A 15,682-nucleotide genomic window follows, 5' to 3' on the forward strand; every position below is an offset into this window, starting at 1 on the left:
TTCTACTTTTATCTCTATATTTCTGTATATTTATTTAATAAATTTCTGTATGTTTATTTCTATATTTATTTAATAAAGCCAATATTTACAAAGGTTGCATTTATAACCGAAGAGTCAGCATTAATGAAATTATAGATATAATTAAAATGTCATAATCAGGATTGTCATGTGTAGCCATGTAAATTGTTCAGTGTACACCCTATATAACTGCATGTTTTGGTCCTTGTAAAAGTAATTGTGAGAAAGAAAAATTCTGTGGCAGGTGAAAATGGCATAAATATGCATAGCTTATTGAAGAGGTATAGGGCATCGCTAGCTGTTTACAGTACATGTTCTCATTTTCTGCCAGTTTTTAAAAATAAAACCCCTCAGCGGTTAGCTGGGCATGCAACAAAAGACATTTCTCAACCTCCCTGCATTTAGGTAAGGCCATGTGATAAAGTTATGGCTAATGACATATGGGCAGAGGTACTATATAATATGTCTGGATTGAATTCTAAAGGAAGGGGATTTATACTCTTCTCCCCTATCCCGTTGGCCGCATTGTGGACTTGTTGACACACCCTAGTCCACAAGGTCAAGGAGGATATCATGTGTGGCAGAGCATTAAGGTAGAATGAGCCTTTCTCCTGAAGAACTTACAAGACAAAAACACCATTTTCAGAATTTTATGTGAGAGAAAGAAACTCCAATATGTTTGACCTTCTGTTACTTGTGTGTATCTGTCATAGCTTCCAATCCTATGTCCAAAATAATAATAGGAATCAAATGTACAGTAAAAGTAAGGTGCAGCACTGAAGAGTTCAGTGCTATTACATATATGTATATAATTTAAAATGAAATTCTGTAAACTGAATACTAACTTTTCTCTTTTCCTTCTGGGAATTTAGGAGGGTAATTCACAGTAGCTTAAATTATCTGCTGTAGTGGACAGTGTTAGTGCTCTGGCCAGATCCCCTTAAGCCTCCTTTGACTGTGTTTTTGTAAATACAGGGAGGGAGGGAGACATTCTGTCTTGGTGCTTTTGCTTTTAACATCTACAATCTGTGACTTTTTAAAAAATGTGTTTATACTTAAAATTATTTTATTTCAGTTGTATTGACATATAATTGGCATATAATAAATAATGTGTTAGTGTAAAGCATACATCATGATTTGACATATGCATATATTATGAAATGATCACCACAATAAGTCTAGTTAACATCCATCACCACACATTGCTCAACATCACTAATCATCAGAGAAATGTCAATCAAAACCACAATGAGATACCACCTCACACCTGTTAGAATGCCTATTATAAAAATGACAGGAAATAATAAGTCTTGGTGGGAATGTAAATTGGTACTGCCTCTATTGGAAAACAGTATGGAGGTTACTCAGAAAATTAAAAATAGATCTATCATATGATTCACCAGTTCTGCCTCTGGGAATATATCCTAGGAAATGAAATCAGTATCTTGGATAAATATCTGCACTCCCATTTTTATTGCACTTTATTTACAATAGCCAAGATATGGAAGCAACCTAAATATCCATTGATGGATGAGGGATAAAGAAAATGAAATGACACACACACACACACACACACACACACACACTCTAGAATATCACTCAGCTTTGAAAAAATGAAGAAAATCCTATCACTTGTGACAACATGGATGTATGTAGTATGCTAAGTGATATAAGCCAGAAACAGAAAAACAGAAATACTGTGTGATCTCGCTTACATGTGGAATCTAAAATCATTGAATTCATAGAAACAAAGAGCAGAATGGTAGTTGCCAGGGGGTGGGGACAAAGAAAATTGGGGAAATGTTGTTCAAAAGGTACAAAGTTGTAGTTATGCAGAAAGAATAGATTCTGGAGATTTAATATACAGTAATGTGACTATAGTTAACAATACTGTATTATAAACTTGAAATGTGCTAAGAATGTTGATATTACATGTTCTCACCACAAGAAAGAAAATGGTAACTATGTGAAGTAGATATGGTAATTAGCTTTATTTTGCCAATTATTTCACAATCCTATATAATAAAAGGCTAATATGCAAATCGATCAAACGGCAGAATGACCAGTCGCTATGACACTCACTAACTACCAGGGGGCAGATGCTCAACACAGTAGCTGCCCCCTGGTGGTCATTGCACTCCCACAGGGGGAGCACCGCTCAGCCAGAAGCTGGGCTCATGGCCGTCGAGAGCCTCTCTTGCCTCCACAGCACCGCTAAGGATGTCCGGCTGCCGTGGCTTAGGCCTGCTCCCCGCCATCAATCGGACATCCCCCAAGGGCTCCCGGACTGCGAGAGGGCACAGGCCAGGCTGAGGGATGCCTCCGCCCCAAGTGCATGAATTTCATGCACCAGGCCTCTAGTGTATACATATACAGGCAGTCCTTGGGTTATGTCGGACTCGTGGTTACGTCGCCACCTCCCATTTATTTATTAAAAAAAATGTTATTTTGACATATGTACATGTGTGCTTTATGTTTTTTATTATTTACCACAAGTAAAGGTCAGGAATTGTTTTCTTTCTTTAAAATTTTTTTTTACTGTTTCACTTCATTACTGCTGTGTATGTGCTCCATGTGAGTGAGGTAGGTGCTTATGCAGGTCGGTTCCGACTTACAGCGAAAATCGCGTTAAGTCACGCTGTAGGAATCGATCTCCGACGTAATCCGAAGACCTACTATATAGACAACAAGTATTACACCTTAAATGCAGCTTTATGTCAACCATGCCTGAATGAAGATGGAAAAAGATGTAAAAGTTTAGAATAGCCAAAACCGGTTTGGCTCAGTGGATAGAGCACCAGCCTGCGGACTGAAAGGTCCCAGGTTCGATTCCGGTCGAGAGCATGTGCCTGGGTTGCGGGCACATCCCCAGTAGGAGATGTGCAGGAGGCGGCTGATCGATGTTTCTCTCTCATCGATGTTTCTGGCTCTCTATCTCTCTCCCTTCCTCTCTGTAAAAAATCAATAAAATATATTTAAAAAAAGTTTAGAATAAACAATTTATAAAAGCTTTTATGTTTTTAAATACCATTTTTTTCTCTCTAGTCAGAATCAGCTGTTCAAGATTTAATTCCTCTTTATCTAGAAATGCATATTGTGGTGGACAAAGTTTTGGTATGTGTTTTTCTTTACTTTTAAATATTTGGTATGAATATATGATTATCCCTTGCTAAATAGGAACTTAAAGATTTTAATAGTCTTACTTGTAAGTCATTGAACAGTGAAAACATTTGCAAACTGAAAAAAACCGCATAGTCAAAATTATACTAGCTCTATCAGTAATGTTTTATTCGAAATCTTTACATGGTGCTTCATCTCTTTGGGGCTTCTGTCAATCCGTAATAATTTTTAATTGTAATATTTGTTTTACCTGACATTCTTTAAGCGTTTAATTCTTGTTTGCACGTGAAGAGCAGTATGTAGACTAGAGAATGTTTTGTCCTATAAAATATTTATTGGCACAAAAGTGATGATAGTATAGCTATTATGGGAAATGCTTACATTAATGTCAGGATTTTTAAAATCAGTTTTATTAGTGCACCAGTTCCAATCTATTGTTTACCTGGTTTGAACACACCTCTAGATGCCCGATTCCCATAAACAATTTGAGTACCTCTGAACTTCAGGACCTTGGAGTAATAACTTAGTTTATAATCAACCAGTTCTGGTTTTGTTTCCCCTATATTTTAAAGATTTCAGAAAACAGGGATAAAAATACACTTTTCAGATTTTGTTCCGTTGATAAGTGTTGGGTTGTCACACCTGTGGACTACCACAGAGAATATAAATTATACTCACTGCTAGTTCTATTTGTAGGATTGTAGAGCTTTGCCAGGAAGCCTGAGTTGAAGGTCAAAGCTAGGTGAGATTTGGAGAAGGATATGATAATACTGGATTTATTAGAGTGTAGGGAAAAGGGTACAGTGAACATTTAAGAGAAAATTAAGATACTTCCAATAAAGATGACTCAATTTCCAAGTAATATTTTGGATTATGGAAGTCATTTTATTTCATGATTATGTTATAAATTATGAGAGTTGTTTTAAAAGTTTATTGTCCAAATTGTCAGGTTTGCCAACCATAAAATGCTTATTAAACATATTCCTTCTATGTTCTTATACATATTAAGATATTCTTTAATAAACATTATTTTGTTCATCATTTTATTTTATTCATTGGGTTTCACATATAAGTGAGATCATGTGATATTTGCCTTTCTCTGATTGACTTACTTTGCTTAGCATAATAATCTTCAGGTCCATCTGTGCTGTTGCAAAGGTTAAGAGTTCCTTCTTTCTTACAGCTGCATAGTATTCCAGTGTGTAAATGTACCACATCTTTTTATCTGCTTATCTACTGATGGGAACTTTGGCTGTTCCCAGATCTTGACTACTGTAAATGATACTGCTATGAAAACAGGGGTGCATGTGTTCCCTATGATCATACCATGGAATACTACTCAGTAAGATAAAGGAACTGAACTTTTGACACATGGAATAGCTTGGATAAACCTCAAGAAAAGTATGCTGAGTGTAAAAGAAATCTCAAAAAAACACATACTACATGATAACATTTATGCAATATTGCTGAAATCACAGATATAGAGAACAGATTAGTGACTGCCCGGGGTTAGTAAGTATAGGGAGAGGAGATGACTGTTATTATAAGAGGAAAACATGAAAGAGGCTTGTGGTTATGGTATAGTTGAGTGTCGTGACTGTGGGGTAGTTATGCAAGGCTACATTTGTGATACTTCCACATAAAACTACACACACACACACACACACGAGTGTATATATAATTGTTGAAATCTGAATAGGTTATATGGCAGTACCAATGTCAAACCCTGTATCTATAAATCATAACTCTGATAGGTGTTTCAGGAGAATCACCATTTAAAAATATAGTGTGACTGGGATTGCTGGCAAGAAAATTAGAGGAGGAACCATTTAAGAGATTATTTCAATAATTAAGGTATAGTTTATTAATAGGAATTAGTAATAAGAATAGAAAGAAAAGGACTATTAGAAAAGTTACTGATGAGATTGAATTAGAAAGGCTTATAAAATTGATTAGATGTATTCATTCACTTAAATTTATTGAGTATGATCTAGATGCCAGTTACTGTTCTACTCATTGGCTATACGGGAGTGAACAAAACAGAAAAAGTTCTGCTCTCATGGAATGTGTAATATAATAAACTAGAGGCCCGGTGCATGAAATTTGTGTGCGGGGAGGGGGGGTGTCCCTCAGCCCGACCTACACCCTTTCTAATCCAGGACTCCTTGGGGGATGTCCGACAGCTGGTTTAGGCCTCTCACAATCCGGGACCGCTGGCTCCTAACCGCTCACCTGCCTGCCTGCCTGATCGCCCCTAACACGTGTCTGCCTGCCTGATTGCCCCTAACACCTCTGCCTGCCTGCCTGATCGCCCCTAATACCTGCCTGACTGCCTGATCGCCCCTAACCCCTCTGCCTGCTGGCATGATCATCCCTAACTGCTCCCCTGCCAGCCTGATCATCCCTATATGCCTCTGTCTTGGCCTCGCAGCCTGGACCCAGGATTCCCTCCCTCTGGCTGGCCCCAGGCACCTGGGACCCGGGCTGGCTTCACTTGGGCCAGGCGCCCGGGACTGTGGGTGGATGGCTTTTCTCCCTCTCCCGGGCCGCAGGCGCAGGCACCCAGGACTGCAGAGTGGGCGGCTTTGCCAGGGCTCAGCTTTGTCAGGAAGGATGTCTGGAAGATGTCTGGTCTAATTATCTGTCTAAATAGCATTTTCCCCTTTTATTAGTATTGGTGTGGAAAGTCATAGATGATTACACTCACTGTAGTTATGAAATGTAAGTAGGTGCTGATTTGTGGAGCATGTATGAGGATCTTAGTTGCATATGCTTAATCTGAGGGTCATGTAGAACATCAACCCGATAGTCAACTTCAGAGTTATGATTTATAGATATAGGATTTGACATTGGTACTGCCATATAACCTATTCAGATTTCAACAATTATATATACACTCGTGTGTGTGTGTGTGTGTGTGTGTAGTTTTATGTGGAAGTATCACAAATGTAGCCTTGCATAACTACCCCACAGTCACGACACTCAACTATACCATAACCACAAGCCTCTTTCATGTTTTCCTCTTACAATAACAGTCATCTCCTCTTCCTACACTTACTAACCCCTGGCAGTCACTAATCTGTTCTCTATATCTGTGATTTCAGCAATATTGCATAAATGTTATCATGTAGTATGTGTCCTTTTGAGATTTCTTTTACACTCAGCATACTTTTCTTGAGGTTTATCCAAGCTATTCCATGTATCAAAAGTTCAGTTCTTTTTTATTACTGAGTAGTATTCCATGGCATAATTATACCACAGTTTGTTTAACCAGTTAACACATTGAAAGATTTATTAGTTGTTTCTAGTTTTTGGCTTTTATGAATATAACTGTTATGAACACTTATGTGTAGGGTTTTTTTTTGTTGTTTGTTTGTTTTTTGGCAGAGGTATTAGTTTTTATTTTGGGAGGATAAATGCCTAGGACTACAGCTGGGTCATGTGGTAAGGCCATTATTTATTTTGAAAGACATTCCAAAACTACTTTCCAGAGTGGCTGAATAATTTTACTTTCCCACCAGCATATATGAGTGACTCAATTTACATCCATTTTTTTTATTTGTTACTGGTTTATTTATAATGGTTCTCACCCCAAAGCAGCCTCAATCCTCTGAGAGTAGATGGAGAGTAAATCTTAAACATGTTGCATAACAAACTTTTATTTAAATTTAAAATTAATTTTGTTTTTCAGTATGATTATTTGGGCTCTGATAGCATGTTAGCAACAGATAAAGTAATCGAAATTATTGGCCTTGTAAATTCGGTGAGTATTTTCATACTAATTTTGAAAAATTCATAGTAGTTTTAAGATTATAATTTTTATTAACTTGATGTGGCATTTCTGAATAATTGTCCACATAAACTGAGCATAAATTTGTCAAAACATTGAATTAATTTCTCAGTCATTAAAAATAACACAAAGATAATTTTTTCATGTATTATCTCTTTTGTTTTTAGGTATTTGCCCAACTTAATGTTACTATTGTGTTGTCATCATTGGAGTTGTGGTCAGACAAAAATAAGATTTCTACAGTTGGTGAGGCAGATGAATTATTGCAGAGATTTTTAGAATGGAAAAAATCTTATCTTACCCTAAGGCCTCATGATATTGCATATCTATTCATGTAAGAATAATGTTCAGTATTCTTAGAAACAAAAAAGACCTGAGATAATTATGGTAGCCTTATTTAGGGAGTTTTATTTATTTTCTGGACTTCTTCCAAAGGCAGGAGTGGGAAAGGAAGGGTAAGAAAAACCAGTTTTTTCAAGAATGCCAAAGCTTAATGGATCAATCATCCTTGTTTGACCTGGTCCTCACAAGAATGGTTAAAGGGGAACATCTTTTAGCTTGAAATTGAAAAGGGTATTTAATACTGGATAAAAAGCCCATAGTGCGCTGTGACGCCCTTATGTCGCAACGGGTGATCACTAGGAGGCTGCGTGCACAGTGGCTCGTGTGGTGGGCGGGCTGTGTGAGCTGCAAGGATGCGCGGATGGGCGGGAACTTGACACTGTGGCCCTGGCAGGGATTGGACCAGGAGGTGCATCAGGGGAGCGGATGGCGGCTGTCGCTGCCCAGGGCTGGCCCGAGGCTCAGACAAACCTCTGATGGCGGCTGCTGCTGCCCAGGGCCGGCCAGAGGCTCAGGCAAGCCTCCAATGGTGGCTGCCACTGTGAGGGCCCGAGGCTCAGGCAACAAGGGCCGGGTGGAGGCTTAGGCAAGCTGCAGTGGCTTCGAGGGCCATGGCTCAGGCAGCCTCGTGGCCATCACTGGCAGCAGCAGAGGTGTGATGGGGCATCGCCTTCCCCTGATTGCCAGGTTGCCTCCCGTAGAGGGAGGCCAGAGGCAGCAGCAGCAAGGGGGTGATGTGGGGCGGTGCCTTCCCCTGATGGGCCGGTTGCCTCCCGCAGAGTGTGGCCAGACTGTAGCTTAGGCCTGCTCCCCACCTCCCAGGGCGGGGGGGGGCGGGTTGCGGGAGCAGGCCTAAGTTGTCAGTAGGACATCCCCTGAGGGCTCCTGGACTGTGAGAGGGGGAAGGCCAAGCTGAGGGGACCCCCCAACAGTACACAAATTTTCATGTACCGGGCCTCTAGTTAATTAATAACAGGAAAACATCTGAAAGTTTAAATCTCACTGATATATATCTATATATCTCCAAATTTGATATAATGTTGTAAAGATGGAGGGATGGTATTAATCACTTACAAAGCTACTTATGAAGATTAAAAGACCAAAGTAGTAAAAACAATCATAGCTTCAATAATTTGTTAAGATAAAAAGATTTAATTGTGACACCAAAAACATAAAATGTGATGGAGGATGCAAAAATGTAGTCTCACGATATGTATAAACTGAAGTTGTTTTCATCTTAAAATATACTGTTACAAATGTAAGTTGTTTTATGTCTCACGCTAACCACAAAGCCAAAACCTATAATATGTACACAAAGGATAAGATAAAAGGAATCTAAGCATACTGCTATAAAAAAAATAAATCCCAAAGAAAAAGAGTAAGAGAAGAGGAAATGAAGAGTTATAAACAGCCAGAAAAAAAATGAATAAAATGGCAATAAGTACATAGCTATCAATAATTACTTTAAATGTAAATGGAATAAAATCTCTCTCAAAAGAATAGCTAAATGTATAAAAAACAAGATCCACATATATGATGCCTACAAGAGACTCACTTCAGATGTAAGGATGCACACCAACTGAGTATGAAGGGATGGAATAATATATTCCATGAAAATGGAAACCAAAAGAATTCTAGGTTAACTATACTTCTGTCAGACAAAATTTACTTTAAGGCAGTGGTTCTCAACCTTCTGGCCCTTTAAATACAGTTCCTCATGTTGTGACACAACCATAAAATTATTTTCGTTGCTACTTCATAACTAATGTTGCTACTGTTATGAATCGTAATGTAAATATCTGATATGCAGGATGGTCTTAGGCGACCCCTGTGAAAGGGTCATTCCACCACCACAGGTTGAGAACCGCTGCTTTAAGGCAACGCTGCTTTAAGGCAAAGGATATAAGAGACAAAGAAGATCATTATATCATGATGAAGGGGTCAATTCAAATACATATATGCTTTTTATTTTTCTTGCCTACTTGCTCTGGCTAGTACTTCTAATACAATGTTAAATAACATTGGTGAGAATGGGCATCCTGGTCTTGTTCCTGATCTCAGAGGAAAAGCTTTTAGTTTTTCACTTTTAAGTATATCAGCTGTTGACTTGTCATATATGGCTTATATTATGTTGAGATATATTCCCTCTATACATACTTGGTTAGAGTTATAATGGATGTTGAATTTTCTCTAATGCTTGTACTGCATATGTTGAGATGATCATATGATGTTTATCCTTAATTTTGTTAATATGGATTATCACTTTGTTGTTTTCAAATGTTGAACCATCCTTGCATCCCTGGAATAATCCCTGGAATACACCATGATATTGGTCCTTTTGATATACTAATATTCAATTAAATTTGCTAATATTTTGTTGAGGAATTTTGCAATTATGATCATCATGGATACTGTCCTATATATGTATATTTTTTCATAGTGTCCTTGTCTAGTTTTGGTGTCAGGGTAATGAAGACTATGAAATAAGTTTGGAAGTGTTCTCTCCTCTCCTTTTTGAAAAATAGTTTGATAATGGTTTATATTAATTCTTCTTTAAATGTTTGGTACAATTCACTTGTAATGCCTTTTGGTCCTGGGCTATTGTTTTTTGGGAGATTTTTTTTTCTTCAATTTCATTGCTAGTGATTGGCCTGTTCAGATTATCTGTTTCTTCCTGGTTCAGTCTTGGATGGTTATATGTTTCTAGAAATTTATCCATTTATTCAAGGTTGTCCAATTTGTTTCCTGGTCTTCTTTAATGATCCTTCGTATTTCTGTGGTATCAGTTGAAATAACTCCTTTTTTTCATTTCTGATTTTATTTATTTGGGCTGTCTTACTCTTTCTTTTAGATTTGCCTGGCTAGAGGTTTGTAAATTTTATTTATCCTTTTAGAGAAGCCAGCTCTTAGTTTCACTGATTATTTTTCCTATTTTTTAGTCTCTGTTTCATTAATTTTCACTCTGATCTTTATTATTTCCTTTATTTTACTTTGGTGTTTGTTTATTCTTCTTTTTCTAGTTCCTTTAGTTGGAAAGTTATATTGTTGTTTGGGATTTTTCTCATTTCTTGAGATATGAACTTTCCTCTTAGAACTGCTTTTGCTGCATTCCATACATTTTGGAATGTTGTGTTCTCATTTTTATTTGTCTCAAGGTGGTTTTTGATTTTCTGTTTGATTTCTTCTTTGATATATCGGTGTTTAGTAGGATGTTGTTTATTCCCCATGGATTTGTATTTTTTCAATTTCCTTTCTATAGTGGATTTCTAGTTTCCTGCCATTGTGGTTAGAAAAATGCTTCATATAATTTCAGCCTTCTTGAATTTATTGAGGTTTGTTCTGAGACCTAATGGATAGTCTCTTTTGTGGGAGAAATAATGGCTGAAGGCATCTTTCTTAGCTCTGAGCTGTGCTGCTTTTGGGGAATGGTGACATGACTAAATTGAAATATTCTTACCTTCTTTGGAGCATCTGTTCTTGGATTTAAAAATATGTATATTTTTATTGATTTCAGAGAGGAAAGGAGAGGGAGAGAGAGGTAGAAACATCAATGATGAGAGAGAATCATTGATTGGATGCTTCCTGCACACCCCCTACTGCGGATCGAGCTGCTACTAGGCATTTGCTCTTGACCGGAATCAAACCCAGGACCCCTCAGACCGCAGGCAGATGCTCTATCCACTGAGCTGAACTGGCTAGAGCTATTCTTGGATTTTTTCCTCACCCCAGTGAGGCACTGTGACCTTTCCTCTGGACTCTTGGACTCTCACAAAGTTATTCTCATTGGTGGGTGGTTGTAATAATCTTTGTTTCTGTGGGGACATGGTGGCTAAAAACTCTAATTCTGCCCATCTTGCTTATGCCAATCCATAAGATTAATACTAGTACATTATCTCCACTTGCTTGTAATTTACAAGGGAACAAAAGATGGGTGGGTGGGTGGGAGTGATTCAAAGTAACATATAAAACTCAAAGAAGTGGTAATTAGAAGTGGGAAGGCAAAGTTAGGCACACTTAAATTCGTATAAAGGAGGTTTCAAACATTCCAGGTTATGGAATCAATAAGATTAAATAATTTCTGGTTATTTTAAAAAACTATGCACTTACATATAAAGTGTATGTATGCTCATAGTTGGAACTATGAACCTTTGAAGGAGGTTAAGGATATCAGAAACATTGAAGAAGTAAAACATTAGATCTTGACAACTGATTTGATGTGGAGACTAGGTGGTGGGCAATATTAAGTAAAAACTATTCTTGAGTCCAGCTCATCAAAGGTATGCATAGATTATTTTTTTGGTTGGGGGGGGGGGTTTACCTAAATAGAGAACTATCTTGGACGAAGAAAGAGTGTAAACAATATTGGAATGTAAAGCCAAGGTTGGGTGTCAAGAGCAAATACTTGAAAACAAGGGCTGGAGGGGTTAGGTATAAATAATAGCAGAGAGACATAATAAGGCAGCAGTGGATACACCATGCAGTTGTGAGGTAAAGTGCAGTTGACACCAAAGGGGCACTTCAAATTGAGAATTGAATACCAAGCTTGTTTACATATATCCTGGAATGTTTGTTTTGATTGGGGCTCTAAAGATGACATTTATGTTTGGAGCTTCTATACCTTGTGGTTGAGAGTATGGATCTGGATTCAGATTGTCTACATTCCAGTCCTTTAGTGGCACTTATCATTTGTGCTACATTGAGAACGTTACCATATTTAGCATCTGATGTTTGATTTTTTTAAGTGGGGATAAAAATAATATATTTCACTGGCTTATTTGAGTATTAAATGGAATAACTTATGTAGATCTCTTAAAATAGTGCTGTTATTACATAATGATTTATATGGGCTCTTACTCAAAGCAGAAATAATATTAAATTGTAGGATAAGAAACTTATTCCTCTGAGAAACTAATGAGCTTTTCTACATGACAGTGAATATTTTCAATCCATACATTAAAACTAGTTTTTATTGTCATTCAGAAAAATGCTTACAATCAAAATGTTTGATTAAAGGCTTTGGTAGACTTAACCAACTGTGATGAGAACAGTAAAGGAAACCAACAAAACTTGGGTTCATTGGATATGTTTTAGAAATCCAGAGTGCTTAATTTCATTTAATTAAGAAAACCTTAATTTGAAACAATTAAGTACACATGGAAGTCAGTTTGCTTCAGACTAGGATTTTATGACTACAGACAAATTATTAGCAGGAATTCTCACATTTGAAATGTTTGTTGAAATGAATTATTAATGTATACTTATTTTATTTAGGTATAGAGATTATCCAAATGATGTGGGAGCAACATTTCCTGGAAAGATGTGTACTGCTCAATATTCTGCAGGGATTGCTTTGGTATGTAATTATTTTAAAATTATATATTTAAAAATTACCCAATATTATAGCATTATTTTATATAGTTTACATTTATATTTATACTTAGAAACTGCATTTGTTTTTAATAACTTAAAAATTTGAAGTATAAAAGAAAATTTGAAGTGTACAGAAGGAAACGTATTCTGTAGAACAAGTGTCTTGTTGCAAATATTTAGAAGTTAAAGTGAAATAAAAATATCAAATGTGTATGCATTCTTTAATATATAGAATAGTGTATCATGAAAAATTATCTGCAAAGAAATTTCTGTAACCCGAGTAGAATTTTGCTTATAGAGATAAAGTTGGAGAAATAGTCAGATAAAATAGCTTCAAATTAAAAACAAATGATAAAAAGGATAATAAAAAATTTACAAAATATTTCAAATAGTATTTAGAATAAAATTCTATGTGTATTTTAAATATTTATAATACTGAAATATTTTATATAAATAAATTATTGGTACAATTAGATGCATCATAGAAAGGTGAAATAATTGTTGAGTCACTTACCCACCCTATTCATTCTTTCAAAAAACAAGTTTAAGCCCAACTGGGGTGGCTTAGTGGTTGAGCATCAACCTATGAATCAGGAGGTCACGGTTCGATTCCAGGTCAGGGTACATGCCTGGATAGTAGGCTCGATCCCCAGTGGGAGGCATGCAGGAGGCAGCTAATCAATGATTCTCTCTCATCATTGATGCTTCTATCTCTCTCCTCTCCCTTCCTCTCTGAAATCAATATAATCAATAAAAATATATTAAAAAATCAAGTTTAAGTACTATATAAATTTTTAAGTTAGAAAATAATTTTATTCATGTCAAATTTTTTAAAAATATTTTTTATTGATTTTTTACAGAGAGGAAGGGAGAGGGATAGAGAGTTAGAAACATCGATGAGAGAGAAACATCGATCAGCTGCCTCCTGCATACTCCCTACTGGGGATGTGCCCGCAACCAAGGTACATGCCCTTGACTGGAATCGGACCTGGGACCCTTGAGTCCACAGGCTGATGCTCTATCCACTGAGCCAAACCGGTTAGGGCTCATGTCAATTTTTAAAAGTACATATGAGAATGTATAAGGAAATTCATATAATCTGGCCTCTTCACATTCAGGAAGCAATCACGATACATATTTAGCCCACTCTATTATATATACTAGAGGCCCAGTGCATGACATTCGTGCATTGGAGTGGGGGCGGGGGGTCCCTCAGCCCTTGTAGTCCGGAACCCCTGGGGGGATGTCTGCTTGCTGGGTTAGGCCTGGACCTAAGCTGGCAGTCGGACATCCTCTGAGGGGTCCTTAGTGCTCCCGCCACCACTGCTGCACTTGCCAGCTATGAGCCCAGCTTCTGGCTGAGTGGCGCTCCTCCTGTGGGAGTGCACTGATCACCAGGGGGCAGCTCCTGCATTGAGCGTCTGCCCCCTGCTGGTCAGTGTGCGTCATAGAGACCGGTCATTCCACCATTTGGTCAATTTGCATATTAGGGTTTTATTATATAGGATATCGTTATTATTTTAATATTTATAAAAATATTTATTAAAATATAGTATTACCTATTATATGTATATATACATATTATATAATGCATATTATACATATGATGCTTTTTAATATTTATATTTTTGCTATTTATATTTTACTATTTAAGTAGTACCCATTTACCTTAGACAATGTCCATTTATTATGTGCTATGAAAAATAAGAGATGTAAAATAACTGTACACTTCTCATATCCATTGTCTATAGAACGTTAGTACTTTATATACAGGTTGATTTAATAATTAAACCAATAGATAGGATTTTACAGTATTTTGAACATATAAATAATATTAACTATTGAGTAAAAAGTATATTATTTCTAGAGGCTGACTGCATGGATTTGTGCACCAGTGGGGTCCCTTGGCCTGGCCTGCACCCTCTTGCAATCCGGGACCTGTTGGGGGATGTCAGATTGCCAGTTTTTGCCCGACCCCTGCAGGCCAGGCTGAGGGACCCCACCGGTGCATGAATCCGTGCACCACGCCTCTAGTATGCATAAAAGACCTTTGGTTAATCTCTTCCCGCCCTTGACCCTTCCCCTCTTCCCTCTGAGATTCATCAGTCTGTTCCATGTTTCCATGCCTATGCCCCTGGTAGTCAGTGTGTGTCATAGCTACCAGTCGAATGGTCAAACAGTTGAACGGTCACTTAGGCTTTTATATATATAGATACTAGCAAAGAGCTTTGACAGAAGAGGATCTTTTAGGCATCAGGGTCTAACAGCTTCTTAATTTTTTCTATCTTCTATGGGCAAAACCTACTGCCACAGAAAATTAAACCTCCTCTTCCTCTCCTTGGAATTGTTTGCTCTTTTTCTGGAATAACTCTTGAGGTTTTTTAAAAATAGTGTGAATAAATGATAAACATTGAGTTATTTTATTAATGAAAATATCTTTGCTTTCCCATCATATCTGATTGATAATTTGGCTAGGTATAAAATCCTAGTTTTCAGATCTTTCTATCTTAGCATTTTGAAGATTAATGTATTATGTTTCTGTAAAGTCATTTTGAAGTGAAAGAATGGCAAGGCAACTTGAGGATGTTTGTAAGAGAATTTGAACTGGTTAAGGAAGGAGAGAAGTCAATAAGGAAGTTAGGAGCAGTGGAGATTTAGAAATGAATGATGGTTGGGATATGCTGATGGGTACACGATTGTTGGAGTTGAGGTGCTAGAGGAGTGATCAGGAAAGAAATTAGATGGTCAGGATGCACTTTATAGAAATTTTTGCAGGGGTCACAGTTATTGATAAAGATCTGTTGACAAGGCTTAGGGTGTGAACTATTAGAATGAGTGGCTCAGGTTGCGTGTAAGATAGAATAATTGAAGGAGACTAATTCAGGAATTATTCTTTCACAAAGCTTTTATAGTTATACTTTTACAAAACCTTTATATTTCTTTGTTTAATAGCTCTTATGCTTTTACCACAATTGAGTATTTTTCTAAACAAGAATTGTTTTATGCTTTAAACATATATAAATGTATCTAATGTCATACTGC

General features: G+C 37.1%; 1 protein-coding gene across 1 annotated transcript in view; it reads left to right on the forward strand.

Moving 5' to 3' along the window:
• Nucleotides 1-15,682, forward strand: part of ADAM32 (ADAM metallopeptidase domain 32) — a 94,764-nt gene that overhangs the window by 14,708 nt on the left and 64,374 nt on the right. Inside the window, 4 exon segments of the mRNA XM_023751825.1 lie at nucleotides 3,064-3,132; nucleotides 6,830-6,901; nucleotides 7,096-7,262; nucleotides 12,542-12,623. Of these exon segments, the coding sequence (XP_023607593.1) occupies nucleotides 3,064-3,132; nucleotides 6,830-6,901; nucleotides 7,096-7,262; nucleotides 12,542-12,623 (390 nt within the window).

The sequence above is a fragment of the Myotis lucifugus genome, unplaced genomic scaffold (genome assembly GCF_000147115.1).
Source record: "Myotis lucifugus unplaced genomic scaffold, Myoluc2.0 scaffold_26, whole genome shotgun sequence".
NCBI classification, from domain to species: Eukaryota; Metazoa; Chordata; class Mammalia; order Chiroptera; family Vespertilionidae; genus Myotis; species Myotis lucifugus.